Source organism: Plecotus auritus (assembly GCF_963455305.1).
Source record: "Plecotus auritus genome assembly, chromosome: 8".
NCBI lineage: Eukaryota > Metazoa > Chordata > Mammalia > Chiroptera > Vespertilionidae > Plecotus > Plecotus auritus.
Window position 1 is genome coordinate 151,972,048 of NC_137782.1, and position 20,186 is coordinate 151,992,233.

Genomic DNA, 20,186 nt, shown 5'->3' on the forward strand with positions numbered 1-20,186 from the left:
TAGGCCATTAGTTTTAATGGATTGGCAAGCTTGTCATTTACATTTGCACAGCTCAGTGCTTTTTGCATTTCTGCAGCTAGTTTTTATTAGCATTGCTGTTTGGATTGAGTTTGAAGATCTTGGCTTATGGAACAATTTGCTTATATGCCTGCACCAATGGCTTTGTTTTTGCTTTAAAATGTCTGAAGGCTGAACATAAAACTTATAAACATAACCTTTATTTTAGAATATGAATTTTGCAGCAGTCTTTGTCTTACCCTTTGATAACATTAACCAAATGTGCACTTTAACAAGTTTTTATTTAGAAGTTTTCAGAGAAAGCCTAGATGATATATAGCTGATATGCATACTCTAATTTTCTCATTGTTGTGATAATGCTAATGCTAAGCCTAATATAATTAATTACACTTGATATATTCTTACTATTTGCTTGTTTCTTAACTTTTTCATTGCGTTTTATTTTGAAACTTCTTTTCAGCCTTCCTCTCTTCCTGTTATTTCTAGAGATTTAAAAACTTATTTTATAATGAAAAATGTATGGAGAGACTATTTGATTTAAAAATTGAATTTTTTCCTAGGAAGCCTTTCTAACACAGAAAATTCTTTATAATGATTAGCTGCTTTTAAAAATCACTTTTTGTAAAGCGGTCAAAACATTTTGCCTGTGCAATAATTAAGAGCAACATTATAAAAATGCACTTATTCCATATCCTAAAATGTTTGTTTCTGCCTTCCTAATGAGCTTAATGAATCTAATGTATTAACATGCAGTCTTTTGGAAAGCTTTCATTGGCTCTGCTTGGCTAATTAGTATCGACATAGCAAACAGGCCCTATCGGTATCAGACCATTAGTCTGCCTGTATATACAGTGTAAACACATCTTTATTATCTGGCTTCCTGACAAGCCATCTGCTGAAGAAACAATGGTGTGATTTAGCAGATGTTAGCTCTGAACGATAAAAGCATCCATTTAGGAGGATCTTAACAGCTATAGGGCAGACCGTACAGGGTTATGTGGTGCAGAGTGGGCACACAGTCCCTATCTATAATTTGTAGTCAAAGTTGCAGAGAAATGATAAAACCATGCTATTGTGGATTTATAATTGTAGTCTCGTTTAGAAATGCAAGTAGTAATTAACTTGAAATCGGCATTATACACTAGAATTTACATTCCTGCTGGGCTTGAAATGCTGTTTTAATAGCAGTTTGTTTTCCCTACATGAAATTACCTAAGGGTCTTTTGTGTTCCTTCGTTGTAGATGCTATTAACATTCTAAAGGAAATGAAAGAGAAGGATGTTCTTATCAAAGATACAACAGTTTTGTCCTTTTTTCACATCCTAAATGGCGCAGCTTTAAGAGGTGAAACTGAAACAGTAAAACAGTTACATGAAGCCATCATAACTCTAGGGTTAATGAAACCAACCATCAACATATGTTCCCCATTGGTCACTCTATATCTGGAAAAGTAAGTTGAATTTTGAATTTTATATGTTGGCATTAAAAGAAGGAGTCTAATCATTTGGGGATTATACTTTGTCACTACTCTCTGGTGCTGTGGAAGCCTTGAAGGTTATTTGCCAAGAATAAAGAGGACTTACATGGACTAGGTGATCTTTAAAATCACCAGCAGCTCTGTGGTCCTGTGGATTACTTCTTGATAAATGGTCTATAGTGAATTTTTGTAGGGCACATGATGATATTGCATGAAATCTAATCAAATTTTTTCCAGTTTTGAGCCTTATAAGTGTTAATTATTAATAAGTGTAAGAAAGAAGGATTCCCTAGGGCTTTTGATTATGCACCATGACTGTTAATCAGGTAACAGTGTAACAGCATTTCTTCAGTGTTCCTTTTCTCTAAATGGTATTTTAATTGCTGTACCAATATAGTTTTTCTGTTGTAGAAGTTGTCTCTGTGCCTTGTGAGATGATTTTTTTTTTTGAAATACTCATGTTAGTGTCCAATTTAAAGTATTATTTGCAATGCAAATCATGAAATCAACCTACTCTCTTGTAATGATGATTAAGTATTCTTTATTATCTTTTCCTTTTGTGTGTGTTTGTTTTTTTAATTTCTTAGATCTTAACTTTTGTCATCTTTCCATGGCTTAATGCAGTTTTTAATCTGCTTATTTCCTCATTGGGGCTTTCTGATTTTAGTTTGGATGTTGTCCTATCAATGCCAGGAGGAAAATGAAAGATATATCTTAATGTTCTTATATTTTTTCCCAAATTTCTGGTAATTTTTCTTTATTAGGGGGTATAATTAAATATAATGAGTGTTTTTGTATTGAATTTAAAATGTAGAATAAAAAACATCTTTATGTTAGGAAATGTGTATATAAATATACATGTATACACATATACACGCACATACATGTTTTTATGAAATAATTCCTTTGCCATGCTATTAAAAAACAGTTTATCAAGTTAGATGATTGGCCAAATCTTAACCTTTACTGTCTCAGAATTGCATCCTTTTAAAGAAATAGTGATTCAAACAATTACTGTGTTATTGAGTTCTCAGGTTCACAGTCAACTTTATATAGAAATCCTATAATTAATATGCTTCCTACTAGAATTTTTTGATTGTTTAAAAAAGACCCATCTCTGCAAATTGCATGTGGAGCTCTTCATAGGGATTTGAAAGAATGGGCCCAGTGCCCAGAAATTTAGACCCTCCTCCACTATTGAGCAAAAATAAAATAATTAACAATAAAAATGAGGCCATGGTAGAAAAGAATCTTACAAATAGAAATACTTTGAAGACAGAGGAGACATAAAAGTTTTCCAAAACAGGTCTGCAGATGGGGCTCATGAACCAAGAAGAGCTTACCCAAGGGAACATGGAAATATCATGGGTTTCAGACTTAACCTGGAGCTTCTCTGTGCTTTTGATTATACAGTACAGCCAGAGAATTGTATGTCCCAGTAAAATTTGGCTGTCCCTGTTAATTGGACTAGAGAAATCTAAATTAACATATTTTCTTTAATGATTTCTTATGCTTTTCACATACATAGAGAAATTATTACCTTTATTTTTATTTGCCTAGGGTTTTGGTTTTTTTTTTATTTTTTGTTATCTTTGCTTTGTAGAGATAGTCTCCATGACAAGATCTTTCACATTCATCTATCATAATTTAAAAGGTTTTTATGATTGTTTTAGAGTCATGAGAATAATAAAAAGGAGACAGAGGAAATTTCATGTTTATAAATTGCAGAAAACAGTAGCAGCACTCCTAGTTGGGGATAAGTTAAAGGAAAAAATTGATTTTGAAACTTTTTTCCAAATGTGTTTTCCCCAACCAATGGACGTTATTAGCTAATTCAGAATCTTGACAAGTGCAATACTAGGATTAACTATACTAGTTAATCCTAGTAATATAATGTAATTGACCTCAGCAGTTATGAGCTCAACTAGGGAATGAGTGTTAGTTATTCAAACTTGAGATAAAAATTACGAAAAACATTCCAGAACATTGTACAAAATCTTCATCCTTTCATTCAAAGGCAAGCATTTTTTTAGAATGTCATTGTAGTGACTCTAAAGAGGCTATTACTTACACGTTCTAATTCTGGAACAAATTCATGAGATTGAGTTCCTTAGAAAGATGATGTTTAAGATTCAGTAGATTTTAATTTTGAGCTGACTTTTTCAACATTAGAAAAAACATGAGAGAAATTAACACTGTCATTTTGTTACTTGGATAATGTATAAAAAGCTTTATGGATATGGAAAATAATATGTTTTGTTTATATTTATTTGCCAAAATAACAACAGGTTTGCCCAATTATAAACAAGTTGATAAACTAATCTGCTTCTGTATTATCAAAATGGGTAATATTTGTGTTGAACAGAAAAATACGCGGAGTTGAACATCTTCATGTGTTCCTTTGTGTTAGGATTGTTTTATAAATCATGTGTTTACATGTAGTCCAAATGAATATTATTTTAAACATTTTCTTTTATGGCTATTTACATTTTTAAAAATTGAGATCATGCCTGATTTCTGGGAAATGACCTGAGTCCTCCATATTAAGGAAGAAAGAAATGCTTTAAAATAGGTTAAAAGAGTTTTTGATGAGTCTTTTTGCAATGGTAAAAAAAATGAAATTAATAAAATCTTGACCATTAGGTTTAAAGGCATAAGAATTTGATGCAGTTTCAGATTCACTTGTTTTATAGCTGGATCTACTTTTGTTTCATTGAATATGAAAAATATCTCAAGCTGTTTAACTGGATTATTTAGTAAAACTGATCAAAGAGGTATTACTTTTTGCTTTCCAGTAAGGATTTTTCTGTGCTGATTTGTGCTATAATCTGTATGTATCCACATACATTTCATTTAAATGAATCATGGACTTTCTATATATAATCTTTTTATAGTCTTGATAAATTAATCTTGAGTTTTTCATAAAAAGGTCATAATTTCTGTTAGATAGCAATATGTTTTAAAACTCACTGTAACACTTTAACATGTTACATAAATGGGAAATATATTTTATTAAATACTGGTTATTCTGTCATATACACTCCCCTTCAATTTTAGCATCTTCATTTGTACTGGATACTTTTATTATTTGTGGGAATGCTTGCCTTCTAGAGTAAAACTCTTTATGTGCTGAAAGGAAATTAAGGAGGTTTGGCTCTTTTACTCCATTATTGCAATTAAGAATTTAGCATCATCAGTGCCAAAGGACAAATGTGTTTCATTTGCCCTAGGGGGACAGGACAGTGATAAGATGATTTTTCGTCAAGGATCGTTGGGTCGTAATTAAGTTATATTCCTGACTATTGCTTTCTGAAGGATGATTGGTAAATGACAGGCTTCATGTGCTTCGTGCGGACAGTGTTCAGTAGGGCTTTTTCTCCCTCTGTCAGAAAATCCTGTTGAGCCTGATAATGTAAATGTGGCATTTTATTCTGAACAAAAGAGCAGGGAAATGAGCTATCTTGTCTAATCATTCAGTTGTTTAACACCGACTTCCAGTTTAGACTCAATTGGCTGGAAAGCACTTGACATGTGAAGTTAGTTAGTGCTGTTCGGAATGCATGTTTGAGTAAATTTTAAAGTAAGTGACAGCTAAATTGTACCTAGGGAAATTACAAAGCCTTCAACACAGTTAATTTTTTGGGAAGGATTAGTTGTAATTGCAACACCAGTCTCCTTGAAGATTCCTCATTTATAGATGATGAACAGAAAAAAAAATTTTTTTGCTTTTTCAAGGGTTGGTTGTCTCAATTAACAGAATTTTTGTGAAGATGATGGTTTCTCCTGAATTGATTTCTCTCCAAACTGCAGATCTGCTTAAAATTTATAGAACAGTTTGTTTTTAGAATGTTAAGGTGTTTCCCCCCCACCTTTAAAAACTCCCCTCCACCCAAATCCTTCATTTCTCTAGTGATATTAGATTTTGAGAGCTTTTTAATCAGTAAGCCCTTTAAGTAAATTGCTACTTCTGTAATACTTTATGCTTTATGTTGGAGCACTTTATTTTTTTGGTTGTTAAAATTAAGTATACTCTCTGAAATTGGGAAGTTTACTATAACTAAGGAAACTAAGTTTAAAGCTACTGATAGGTGAATAGATAGAGGTCACTGATTGTTCTTGTTCTAACAATTCAAGATCATATGAAAGACATTTGTAATTATTAAAGTTATAGTGAGGAAGTTGGGTCAGGAGTGTTTTGTTTCCTAGTACTTTTAAATAGATATTTTTATGGTCAGTAAATACCTTATATGAATGTATGTCAAGTGTTTGTTTTTCTGTCAGGTACATTATATCATACTTATAACAAGGACTAAAACCAGAGGTAATAACATGTTTGCCTTATGAGCTTAAAGTTTGCCTCTATGTAATAATGCAAAATTAAGTTTCTAGTAGTTTTATATAAGTTCAGATTTCCTTAAAAAGTGAATTAGAGATTTCGAAAATGAATTTTTAATATGAGCAAAGTGAGTCTATTCATGTTAATAATAAATAAAACTTTCTTTTAAGTGATTGAATTACTTATTGGACTCAGGCTATTATGTATATGTGTTCTTAAAATTTAGGATTATAGAATCTTTCCTCTGTTCTGCCTTTATTTCATAGACTTACAGAATTTTGATAAAGCTTATATGAAGTTAATTTGCATCAATCAAAATATTTAAAAATGATTGCCTACTATTTTGTAGCATATAGTTTTATTCATGAAAATTACTTTATGCATTTCACTGAAATATTTTTTGGGGTAGTCTAGTCATTGAACTATCACAGTAGAGTTTTTTGTTTTTTAGAGATAATAGTAATTGATTTTCTTTCAGTAGTTGAAGCTTGTGAAAGCAGTGGCTAAATTTTTTTATCAGGATTGGACTTTTTACACTTTGTGACCCATGTACTATGTATATATCCTATATAATAAAAGGGTAATATGCAAATTGACTGAACGGCGGAACGACCGGTCCCTATGATGCGCACTGACCACCAGAGGGCAGACACTCAATGCGGGAGCTGCCCCCTGGTGTACAGTGTGCTCCCACAGGGGGGAACACCAACGCTCAGCCACAAGTTGGGCTGAAGGCTGGCGAGCACAGTGCAGCTGCAGTGGTGGTGGCGGTGGCAGGAGCCTCTCCCGCCTCTGCAGCAGTGCTAAGGATGTCCGACTGTGGCTTAGGCCCGCTCCCCCTAAGCTGTCAGGTCAGTCGGACATGCCCCGAGGGCTCCCAGACTGCTAAAGGGTGCAGGCCAGGCTGAGGGACTCCCCACCCCCGAGTGCACAAATGTCGTGCACTGGGCCTCTAGTGTGTGTGTGTGTGTGTGTGTATGCCTGAAGGACAGTGAATGGGCCAGGCACCGACGAACCAGCACCACCAGATGGACCAGTGCCACCCGACAGTGCTGCTGGCCTCCTGGAAGTCGGCCTTGGGCATTGCGGCCTCTTCCCCTCCCAAGGAAGAAAGGATATAAAAGCTGCCTCCAGGTGGCTTCCAACAACCGGCTCGAACATCAGCGGGACAGATCCCCGGGCCGGCAAGGGCATCCCACCGCCCGCCGGGAGGGCCGATTGCGTCCCAGCCCCCACCCTCCCACCCCCCTAGGGGCCCCACCTGTGCACGAATTCATGGACAGGGCCTCTAGTTTGTATATAAAGTTTTAGGAATTATGCATACAAGAGTGGGAAAAAGTAGGTTTATAGTTGTAAAACAGTACAGTAATTAAACAATCTATACTAATAAAAGGGTAATATGCTAATTAGACCGGGAGACCTTCCGGACAAAGCCATGGTGGCAGAGCTGAGGCAGAAGCAGTTAGGGGCAATCAGGCTGGCGGGGGTGGGGGGGCAGTTGGGGGCAAGCAGGATGGTGGGGCAGGGGGGCAATTGGGGGCGATCAGGCCAGCAGGGGGGAGGCAGTTGGGGGCGATCAGGCCAGCATGCAGAGTGGTTAGGAGCGATCAGGCAGGCAGGTGAGCAGTTAGGAGCCAGCAGTCCTGGATTACGAGAGGGATGTCCAACTGCAGGGATCGGGCCTAAACTGGCAGTCAGGCATCCCCCGAGGGGTCCCAGATTGGAGAGGGTGCAGGCTGGGCTGAGGAACACCCCCTCCCCCCATGCACGAATTTTGTGCACTGGGCCACTAGTACAAGAATAAAACTGTTTCGTGTACTCACAACTGTAAACCTACTTTTGCCCACCCCTGATAACACTGAAATAAGTATGGAATCAAAGTTTCGAATCCAGAATTAAAGGTTATCCACAAGATTTCTTGAAAAGATTATTGTTATTTCAGAGTAGAATTTTAAATTCTAATCTTTTAAAGTGTACAAAGGAAATCACAATCATTTTGGGTCACAGAAACTAGAAGTACACTAATTGGTAGTGTTGTGCCCCACATTTTGGGCATAAAGTTTCCACCTTTTCCTTTTGATATTTTGCTGCTCTTACTGACTATCCTGCCTAATGAAAGTGGTATTTTCAGGAGATTATTTTCTCTGTTGGTGTGAAACATTTGAGCTGATAAACCTAATAAGCTCAAATTCATAGACCCAACCTCACATTAGAGCAGTGGTTCTCAACCTTTCTAATGCTGCACGACCCTTTAATATAGTTCCTCATGTTGTGGTGACCCCCAACCATAAAATTATTTTCGTTGCTACTTCATAACTGTAATTTTGTGTTTTCTGATGGTCTTAGGCGACCCTGCTAGTGGTTCTCAACCTGTGGGGTCGCGACCCACAGGTTGAGAACCACTGCTGTAGAGCCTAAGACCATCGGAAAACACAGATATTTACATTACGATTCATTAACAATAGCAAAATTACAGTTACGAAGTAGCAATGAAAATAATTTTATGGTTGGGGGTCACCACAACATGAGGAACTGTATTAAAGGGTCGTGGCATTAGAAAGGTTGAGAACCACTGCATTAGAGTATTAGAACTGGGAGGGAACCCAAAGGTCCGTCAGTTCATCCATTGTGTTAATCTTTTCATCACCACTTCTTGGAATGTATCACATTGCTGCAGCTGAACTGCATGCAGTACTTATCAATGGGATTGAAATTCAGAATTCCCATGAGTATACAGCTATTTTCATAGCAATGAGACTATAGAGACTTTTTCATTTCCATCACCACATTTCTAAGCTTTAATAGGAAAAATTAATAATGATATCAAATGATATGAAGAAGGGATACTTCTCTTTTTAAAGGGATATGATCCAACCACAAGTTAGAATGTAGGTAATAGGGATTGGAAAAAACAGACTAGTCATTAATTCATTTCTATCATAAGTACCGCTTTTTAAAAATGTTTCATTATAGATTTCTATTTCTTTTTGTTGGCAACCTGAGGGCAGTAACATTGGCACTTAAATTTCTAACAAATATATGAATTATTTACATTTTGGTATTCTTGTCTTTTCTGTTGTTGTTCTGAGCATGTGTAATCTTTAGAAGCATATATTTGGAGATCAAATACTGTTAACATGTCTCTTTGATTGACAGAACAATTATTCATTCATTTATTGATAGTTTTGACCTAATGTAGGGGAAATACAATTGAGACATTATTATTCTAGTTTGGGAATTGATCTGAAAAAGCAAATCATACCACTTTAAAAAAAATCAGTATGTGTTAGCTTTTCTCTTTAAAATATTTTAGTAGTTTTCCATGAAAAGGAATTGTAGAAAGGTAGTAACTGAACTTGTGTCTGAAGCAAGGGAAAATACTGGTTATATAAAGCTTTATATCATATGTGGTAGCTACTGTAGCATTTCTCTTGTATGACAGTAATCTAGCCTGCAACATCTACTTGCAGTTTTGAAATTAACCTGTAATTTAGTCTTCACCCCAAATGACAAAAATTCAAATGACTCTGTGGGGTGCCAGAAGATGCACTGTAAACAGGGCCCAGTAAGGGGATAAGGTAGAGTTCCATCAGGACAGGCTCTTTTTCACTGTGTCAGTATTATTGCAGTAAAATTAACACTTCTTCATGGTATTTTACTTTTTTTAGTACAGCTTAAAATCTTAATCTAAATAAAATAGTAATTCCGTCTAGGGCAACATAACATTTGTATAATGGACCAAAATGTTAGGGCTTCAACAGAAAATTTAAAATGGCTTTTTTCTTTTGGAAACTGTTGCTTGTGTGAGAGAAATGTGTTTTCTCCTCTAAAGTTATCACTGTCATTAGTACTTCGGTCCATGTCTCTAACCATGCCTCTTTTTCTTTTTCTTTTTTTAAATACATTTCCTGCTTTCTTTTAAAAAATCTAATTTCTGATTTGAAATTGTATTGCCGTATTAGGTTAACCCAGTGGTCGGCAAACTGCGGCTCGCGAGCCACGTGAGGCTCTTTGGCCCCTTGAGTGTGGCTCTTCCACAAAATACCACGGCCTGGGCGAGTCTATTTTGAAGAAGTGGCATTAGAAGAAGTTTAAGTTTAAAAAATTTGGCTCTCAAAAGAAATTTAATCATCGTACTGTTGATATTTGGCTCCGTTGACTAATGAGTTTGCCGACCACTGGGTTAACCAAACAACAATGCTTTTAATAGAGCATAATGTGTAATTAGGTATACTCCACTGAAAGTGGGAGGCCCAGGGAACTGATGGCAGTACCTTTCTTCCTCTGTTCACCTAGCAGTAATCAGTTAATTTCTGAGTGTCTTAATTTCCTCAGTTACTTAATAGTGAAGGATGGTAGCAGGTAGAATTGGATCACATAATCGTTACAGCTTTCCTATTTCTCATACTGTTGTTTCCTTTTAAAGGAAAAAGTAGTTTTTGAGGACCCACAAGAACGTATTTTTGCACTCTTGTTTAAGAAACTCTGACTTAATGAAAATATCTTTTTATATTAATTTATTACCACATAAGAGAAGCCTTCACTTTATAATTGGAAATTATTTTTAGAAGCTTAGCCTCTAATGAAAAGCCTCTTAAGAGTTCTTCTAGAATTCACTGACCATAAGAATATTCTAGTTTTAGCAACAGTAAATTTCTGTATATATGAATTCTCAGGTTATTTTCTCCTTACCTGGAAAGATAGCAGTATGAAAAATATGATGGTAAAGTTGAAAGTGCTGGGAAATGCCTTAATAGCTATTGATACACATTTAATAAAGTTTCTCGCCCTGGCTGAGTGGCTCAGTAGGTTTGAGTATTGTCCCATAAATCAAAAGATCTTGGGTTCAATTTCTGGTTGGTATACATACCTAGGTTGTTGGCCCGATCATCTCCAATTGGGGTGCATCCGCGAGGCAACTAGGCGATGTTTCTATCTCTTTCTCTATCTCAACCTCTATCTCTATCTCAACATCTGTCTCCTTCTCCCTCCCTCCCTACCTCCTACTCTCCTTCTTTCTCTAAAATCAATAAATATATCCTCGGCTGAGGATTAAAAAATAAAAAAATAAAGTTTCCCAATTTGGAATTATTGAGAACCATAAACACATAAGTAGTTAGAAAAATATTTGATAGTAGTCTTTGTTTTTAGAAGTAATGTATTCTTAAAGTAATCACAAAGAATGCCTTCATCTATTTGGAGTTTTTATTTATTTATTTTTTAATTTAATAAATCTTTATTGTTCAGATTATTACAATTGTTCCTCGTTTTTCCCCCCATAGATCCCCTCCACCCAGTTCCCACCCCACCCTCTGCCCTTACCTCCCCACCACTGTCCTCATCCATAGGTGTACGATTTTTGTCCAGTCTCTTCCCGCACCTCCCACACCCCATTCCTCCCGAGAATTGTCAGTCCACTCCCTTTCTATGCCCCTGATTCTATTATATTCATCAGTTTATTCTGTTCATCAGATTTTTTGTTCACTTGATTTTTAGATTCACTTGTTGATGTATTTGTTGTTCATAATTTTTATCTTGACCTTTTTCTTCTTCTTCCTCTTCTTAAAGAATACCTTTCAGCATTTCATACAGTACTGGTTTGGTGGTGATGAACTCCTTTAGCTTTTTCTTATCTGTGAAGCTCTTTATCTGCCCTTCAATTCAGAATGATAGCTTTGCTGGGTAGAGTAATCTTGGTTGTAGGTTCTTGCTATTCATCACTTTGAATATTTCTTGCCACTCCCATCTGGCCTGCATAGTTTCTGTTGAGAAATCAGCTGACAATCGTATGGGTGCTCCCTTGTAGGTAATTAACTGTTTTTGTCTTGCTGTTTTCAATATTCTCTCTTTGTCTTTTGCCCTTGGCATTTAATTATGATGTGTCTTGGTGTGGTCCTCTTTGGATTCCTTTTGTTTGGGGTTCTGTGCGCTTCCTGGACTTGTAAGTCTATTTCTTTCACCAGGTGGGGGAAGTTTTTGGTCCTTATTTCTTCAAATAGGTTTTCAGTATCTTGCTCTCTCTCTTCTTCTGGCACCTCCATAATTCAGATGTTGGTACGCTTGAGGTTGTCCCAGAGGCTCCTTACACTATCTTCAACTTTTTGGATTCTTTTTTCTTTTTGCTTTTCCGGCTGAGTGTTTTTTGCTTCTTTGTATTTAAACTCTTTGACCTGATTCTTGTGTTCCTCTAGTCTGCTGTTAGGTCTCTGTATAATTTTTATTTCAGTCAGTGTATGTTTAATTTCTAATTGGTCTTTTTTTATATCTTCGAGGGTCTCGCTAAACTTATCGTCCTTTTCCAGGAAATTCTTGAAAAACCTTATAACCATGGTTTTGAATTCTATATCCAGACATTTGTTTTCCTCCATTTCTTTCATTTTTGATCTGTTTCTTTGTCTCCCCAGTTTCGCTGCTTCCCTGAGTTGGTAGAGTAGCTTTGTGTGGTAGGTGTCCTCTAGGACACAGCAGCTCAGCCTCCCCAGTTACCTGAGGTGGACACTCTTGGTGCACCCCTTTGTGGACTGTGTGCTCAGCCTTGTTGTAGTTAAGTCTTGCTTGTTGTTGGTTTCACTGGGGGGATCACACAGCTGATCCAATTGGCTGTGAGGATCAGCTGTGTCTACACTGGGAGAACTTCTGTGCTGGAGACACTCTTATGAGACAAGACTTGCAAAATTGCAAATGCCTCTGTGCTCAGCTTGGAAGGGGCAGAGTTTTAGGGCGGAGCAGACAGCCTTGGTTTCCCGTCAGCCCTGCCCTATGAGGCCCCTGGGTCTCAGTGTCCCTCGGTAATCGCTTCAAGCACCTCTGAGACATAGCCGCCCTTGAGTTTTGCCCGCTGCCAGACAGTCCAGTTTCTCCCCGAATGAGTCGGGGTTCCCAGAAACTTGCCCGGAACTGGAGTTCAGTGCAGTCGGGAGTTTCCGTCTCCCTCCCGCTTTAGAAAGCCAGCTGCGCACTCAGCCTCCCGTGCATTCAGCAGTCAGTCCTATCTGCGCGCGCTCGCGCCTCCGGACCTCTGCCTTCCTCAGCTCCCGAGTCTCAGTGTGCTTTCTCTTTTCCTGACAGTCCAGATTCCCCCCGAATGAGTCTGGTTTCCCAGCGTCTCGCCCGGGACTGGAGTTCAGTGCAGTTGGGAGCTTCCTTCTCCCTCCCGCTTTAGAAAGCCAGCTGTGCACTCAGCCGCCCGTGCACACAGCCGCCCATCCTCTCCGCGTGCGAGTCTCCGTACCTCAGCCTTTTGCAGCTCCTCTGAGTCTCAATGTGCTTTCCTCTTTTCTTCTAGTTGTAGAATTTCCACTCAGCCAGCTTTCCTGTGGTTCTCGATGGTGTCCGTTTTGTCTTTTAGTTGTAGTTTTGATATTGTTTTGCGAGGCAGCAGTTTAGGTGTTTACCTATGTCGCCATCTTGGTTTCTCCCCCTATTTGGAGTTTTTAAAAGTGCTATTTAGCAAGCAAAATAATAAAGATGAGGCAGGGAAAACAGGGAACTGCTAATGATGCCTGTACTCTGAACATTTATTTATATATAAGAATTATTTCTCTGTTTTTTTCATTTTGGCTTTAAGGTTTTCTGCCTTAAATAAAGCTCAATCATATACATTTTATTCATTGTTAATATTTTTATGTTTCCAAGGGATGACATACCCACTGCTCTTGAAACCAGCATTGACTGCTATAACAAGTATAAAATATTACCAAGGATGCATGATGTCTTATGTAAACTGATAGAGAAAGGCGAGACTGATCTCATTCAGAAAGGTTAGTCACCTTTTAATATCTTGGTGTACTTGGTGTTCGCTCCTCCTCGTCACTTATTTAATCTTAATGCATTGCTGTGAAGAGAAAAATCAAACACGAAGGCAAGCACATCCAGAGAAATGTTGTTACACTTCTAAATTAAAAAGAAAAATATCAGATAAAATTTCAGTATTATAAATGTCTTTGATTTTAATAACTGTTCATTTTGAAAAGTTGCCCCTCTATTAATTTTTGTTCTACTTCTTGGCGATCTAACTTTATTAGTATTTTTTGCCTTTATTATCACCAGTTTTCTTTGAAGCTAGTCTTAGGTACTTAATGTCATAAATGTAGTTAAATAAGAAATGTGACAGAAAATTGGTTGACATAGATCTTTAAGGTGTTCTAAATATTGTTTTAAAGTTTTCTTGTATTTTTCTAGAGCTTCAATGATTTTATATTTCTCTTTATTTTTTTCTTCTAATATGTTTTCTTCTTTCTTCTCTAGCAATGGATTTTGTGAGCCAAGAACAAGGTGAAATGACAATGCTCTATGATCTCTTCTTTGCCTTCCTATATACAGAAAATTACAAAGAGGCCAAGAAGATCATTGAGGTGCGATTTTTAACTACAGTATTCTAATAGTTCAGTTATTTAGAGTCTTAGGATGAGTTTAAAAATTTAAACCTTTAATTACACTTGTTCTAATTCATGTTAATATAATTCAATCCAATAGTGGGGCGGTAGTGGGGAGATACTTGGCCAGCTTCTTTATCCTGTATAATAAAACCCTAATATGCAAATCGACTGAACAGTGGAATGACCAGTCGCTATGACACACACTGACCACCAGGGGGCAGACGCTCAACGCAGGGGAGTGCTGCCCAGCCAGAAGCCACCTCCACTGCAGGCAAGCAGACATCCTCTGAAGGGTCCCGGACTGCGAGAGGGTGCAGGCAGGGCTGAGGGAGTGCACGTGTCTCCTCAAACCGCCCCCCCCCCCCCCAGTGCACCAATTTTGTGCATCAGGCCTCTAGTTGTATATAATTAGAGTTCAGAAAAGGAAGCCTAGTTGTATATTGAACTTGTTTCCTCACTTTGTTAAATTCACTGTTATATATCAAGATGACATTTGCATAAATCTTGGATTGTGGAACAATTAAATTAAACTGTCATTCCTGGGTATAAAGTTGCTAATCCTCTTTGCCAAGGAATTCTTTGTTCTTAAAAGCAGTGGAATTTAATTTGCTGCAGTCCATACTCAGATTTACTTGTAATGCTTGTCTACAAATTAATCAGCCCAAGTGCTGTCTGCAACTGTTTGGCATTTAATTTAAAATTTCTTCTCTTTTTTTTTCTTTAACTATGGTAAGCAGCTTATGGGAAATAGTAGGTGACAAACCTGACCTTTTTGGGATTCGTATATTTTATCTAAGTTTGAAATTTTGCTTACTGAAATCGATAAGTCAGAGAAAGGGCAATTATAAAGTCTGTACAAATTGTGATTAATTTCACTATTAAACAATTCTGTGTCCCCTAGAAAACTAAACATTCCCCAGAAGATGGACACATCACCCTAAAAACATATTTAATGTGATTATATAAATTTGTAAACACATCAGTAATCATGTTTCTCTTAGATCATACTTTGCTATTACTTCGTGTCTTTTTCCAAAAGTGCCCATGGTGGATGATACACAGAGGTGGTGTTTGGCCTTCTTGTTTGTGTATTGATGACTGCTTATCATTAAATTGAAAACATAGATACATACCCATAAAATTATTAGTTTCTATTGATGTTTTTGAAAGAAAAGTCTAGTATGGAAAAGGACTGTGAAATTATTTCAGGACTTTCTTCTCTTCTTGTCTGTCTTATAACTCAATTGATCCTCTTGCCAGAGGCAAGTGACATGCTTTCTTGGACAGGCGTTTCTGTAGCTTGAGTAGTTCATTTGTGTTTTTTAGAAATGGTATAAATTCTTTCATTTTAAGTGCACAGTATGTATATCTGAAATTATGAGGGGAGCTGCCTCCCTATTAAGTTCTGCTGCTCTGTATGCATGTTATCAGTATTAGCAGGGCACCGATCAGAGTAGAAATTAAGCTCAGGTATTCAGATAATAGTGATAAAAGGTTCTACAGTAGATAATCATGTGTCTCTGTATGTAATAAGCAGGACAAAATAGGAAGAGCCAAAGGTATAGAGTGAGTTCTCCTTTTGCCATCTACTTGCTAGTGTGATAATGGGCAAGTTACTAAACCTTTTTATGCTTTCTCATCTATAAAAGGGAATATAGAGTGGGGCAAAAAGTAGGTTTACGGTCCATATGGAAAATAGTTCAATAATTAATAATAATACAAGAATAAATTGTTTCTCATACTCTAAATTGTAAACCTACTTTTGCCCCACCCTATATACCATCTTTTTAAGATTCAATCACATAACATGTAAAGCAGCTTGCCTGTTTCCTGGATTATGGTAGTAATCAATAATATTAATTCTCTTTGCCCCTGAAAGGTAGGGGTTGTATTTTCTTTTTTACACCACATAATTCACAATATGATGCTTAGCATAAGGTACATGCTTTTCACATGAATAGGCAATGAATAGGAATACTCTAAATCTTTGCCAGTGTACAACATCATTGAGTGTAATGATTTAGGAATGGCTGTCTACTGATGACAGAATTTTCTTAGTGGGTATATACAAAATTGCTTAAAGATTAAAGAGTAGCTTTACAGAATTCCTGCGATCTCCTAGAGTAGTTCAGCAAGGTGTATAATTAATATATGAGAATATACTGTGGTACATTTTAGTTGCTTTTAAAAGATGGTTAGTTGGAGTTGAATTAAAGTTGGGAACTTGCTTTTTTCACTATTGACTTCAAGGCCTGGAGTTCTTTCTTACAGTTTTCTAAGGATTACTGAAAAATGCAAATTAATAAGCTAGGACTGTATCAGCATATGAAAGAATATTATAAATACTGAGTAACATTTTTATCATTCCCCAAAATGCAATAGTGCCTTACCAATGGGTAGATTCATTAGGGTTGAATTTCCAAAGCAAAATATACAATGAAGCTTCTTTGATTTGAAGCACTGTGGTAGATAAGATTAAACCAGTGATTAAAATGAACATAGACTTATTTTTATACATGGATTATTGTAGGAGGATGGGATTATACCTCTTATTTTGCATTATGCTTTTCTGAGTTTTCTATAATGAGAATATATATATATATATATATATATATATATATATATATATTATTTTTATACTCAGAAAAAGTGTTATTTTCTTCCAAAAGAAAGAGTAAGAGAGATTAGTGAATTAGACTAAGATCAACCCTCAGGGAGCTAATATGAAGCTCCTTGAACATGAGATTAATATGTGAAGAGAACTGGTATATAAGACTGAGACGTGTTAACTGTTATAAATATAAATAGGTATGCAAGTTCAAGAATAGAACTTATTCCCTAGTAGGAAATTAGGTAAGATATTCTGGAGGATATGGGGTATGAAGAGGAGACTGGTGGGTATGTTAGTACTTAACATGGGGAGTTTGAGAGGTTAGGAAGTATTAGAGCAAAGAAGTAGAAAAGGGGAGATCACTATATATTCTCTCCCTCCCCCCAGCTTTATTGAAATATACTTGACAAATAGTACTGTATAAGTTTAAGGTATACAAGGTATTGATTTGATATATTTATATATTATAAAATGATTACCACAGTAGCATTAGTTAATACCTCCTTCACCTCACATAATTACCATTTCTTTTTTGTAGTGAGAGTAGTTAAGATCTACTCTCTTAGAAACTTTCAAGTAAATAATATGGTATTGTTAACTCTAATCACCATCCCTAGAACTGGATGTTTGTACCTTGACCATCATCTCCCCATTTCCCACACCCTTTGAGCCCCTGGCAACCACCATTCTACTTTCTGTTTCTAGGAGTTTGAATTTTTAAGATTCCACATATAAGTGATATCATACAGTATTTGTCTTTCTCTTGTCTGACTTATTTCACTTAGCATAATGCCTTGAAGGTCCATTCATGTTGTTGCCAATGACAGAATTTGTTTCTTTCTCTTGCATGTAATATATACCATATCTTTATACATTCATCATAGACAGTTTTTTTTCTCCATGTTTTAACTATAGTGAATAATACTGCAGTGAATATGGAACACAGAAATCTCTTGGAGATCCTGATTTCATTTCCTTTGGATATATATCCAGAAGTGTGATTGCTGGATCATATGGTAGTTATATTTTTAATCTTTTGAGGAACCTTCATACCATTTTCCATTCCCACCAACAGTGCACAAGGGTTTCCTTTTCTCCATATCCTTGCCAACACTCATCTTGTCTTTTTTTTTTTTGGAGAGTGTGGAAGGGAGGGTGAGAGACAGAAACGTTGATTGTTGTCTTCTTTATGACAGCCAATCTAACAGATGCAAGGTAATAACTCATTGTGGTTTTGATTTGCATTTCCCTGATGATTAGTGATGTTGAGTATCTTTTCATGTACTTGTTTGGTCATTTGTATTTCTTCTTTGGAAAACTGTTTATTCAGCTCTCCTGCCCATTTTTTAATTGGATTGTTTTTTGCTATTGAGATGTATGAATTCCTTGTATAGTTTGGATATTAACCCCTTATCAGATGTATGACTTGCAGATATTTTATCTAATTTTGTAGGTTGCTTTTTAATTTTGTTTATTTTTTTCTTACACTATGCAAAAGCTTTTTAGTTTGATGTGGTCCCACTTGTTTATTTTTGTTGCTTCTGGTTTTGGTGTCTTATCCAAAAAATCATAGCTAAGACTAATATCAAGAAGCTTTTCCCAGAGGAAACCAAGATGGTGGCATAGGTAAGCACCTAAACTGCCTCGCATAACAATTTCAAAGCTACAACTAAAAGACAGAACGGATATCATCCAGAACCACAGAAAGGCTGGCTGAGTGGAAATTCTACAACTAGAAGGAAAGAGAAAAGCTCACGGAGAATCAGAGGAGCGGCAAAGGGCTGAGGTACAGAGACGCGCGCAGAGAGGAAGGGTGGCTGAATGCCAGGCTGACTTTCTCTGGCGGGAGGGGGAAGGAAGCCCCTGACTGCACTGAACCCCAGTTCCGGGCAAAACCCTGTGGACCCAGGCTCATACAGGGAGAATCTGGACTGTCAGGTAGAGAGAAAGGCACACGGAGACTCGGAGACCCGGGGGAGCCGCGGCGGACAGGGGTCTGGAGGCACGCGTGCGAGTGCTTGCAGAGAAGGCTGAATGCGGAGGTTGCCGCAGGCATTCCCTAGCAGAAGGGAGTCAGAAGCTCCTGACTGCACTGAACCCTAGTTCCGACTGCACTGAACCCAGTTCCGGGCGAGCCCCTGGGGACCCATGCTCTTACGGGGGGAATCTGGACCGTCAGGTGGAAACTCAGGGGAGCCACGGAAGGCAGAGGTCTGGAGGTGCGTGCACGCAAGGGCCAAGACTGTCTGCTCTGCCCTGAGATTCCGCCCCATCTAAGCTGAGCACAGAGGCTTTTGCAATTTTGCAAGTCTAATCCTATAAGGCTGTCTCCAGCACCAAACTTCTCCCAGCATAGACACAGCTGATCCTCACAGCCAACTGGCCTGGAGGTCAATTCCTCCCAGTGATACCAATAACAATCAAGACTTAACTACAACAAGGCTGTACAACAGTCCACAAAGGGGTGTACCAAGAGTGTCCACCTCAGGTTAACTGGGGAGGCCGACCCACTGGGCCACATAGGAAACCTAGCACACAAAGCTACCCTACCAACTCAGGGAAGCAACGAAAATGCGGAGACAAAGAAACAGATCACAAATGAAAGAAATGGAGGAAAACAAACGACTGGATATAGAATTCAAAACCACGGTTATAAGGCTTTTCAAGAATATCCTAGAAAAGGCCGATAAATTTAGCGAGACCCTCGAGGATATGAAAAAGGACCAACTAGAAATTAAACATACACTGACTGAAATAAAAAATATACAGAGACCCAACAGCAGACTAGAGGAACGCAAGAATCAAGTCAAAGAGTTGAAATACAAAGAAGCAAAAAACACTCAACCGGAAAAGCAAAAAAAAAAAAAAAGGAATCCAAAAAGTGGAAGATAGTATAAGGAGCCTCTGGGACAACTTCAAGCATACCAACATCAGAATTTTGAGGGTGCCAGAAGAAGACAGCAAGATACTGAAAACCTATTTGAAGAAATAATGACTGAAAACTTCCCCCACCTGGTGAAAGAAATAGACTTACAAGTCCAGGAAGCGCACAGAACCCCAAACAAAAGGAATCCAAAGAGGACCACACTAAGACACATCATAATTAAAATGCCAAGGGCAAAAGACAAAGAGAGAATATTAAAATCAGCAAGAGAAAAATAGTTAATTACCTACAAGGGAGCACCCATTCGATTGTCAGCTGATTTCTCAACAGAAACTATGCAGGCCAGACGGGAGTTGCAAGAAATATTCAAAGTGATGAATAGCAAGAACCTACAACCAAGATTACTCTATCCAGCAAAGTCATCATTCAGAATGGAAGGTCAGATAAAGAGCTTCACAGATAAGAAAAAGCTAAAGGAGTTC

General features: G+C 37.3%; 1 protein-coding gene across 1 annotated transcript in view; it reads left to right on the forward strand.

The window, feature by feature from the left end:
* Positions 1 to 20,186, forward strand: part of LRPPRC (leucine rich pentatricopeptide repeat containing) — a 99,480-nt gene that overhangs the window by 46,207 nt on the left and 33,087 nt on the right. Inside the window, exons 23-25 of the mRNA XM_080682858.1 lie at positions 1,261 to 1,468; positions 13,467 to 13,591; positions 14,079 to 14,185. Of these exons, the coding sequence (XP_080538984.1) occupies positions 1,261 to 1,468; positions 13,467 to 13,591; positions 14,079 to 14,185 (440 nt within the window). The remainder of the gene's footprint in view (positions 1 to 1,260; positions 1,469 to 13,466; positions 13,592 to 14,078; positions 14,186 to 20,186) is intronic.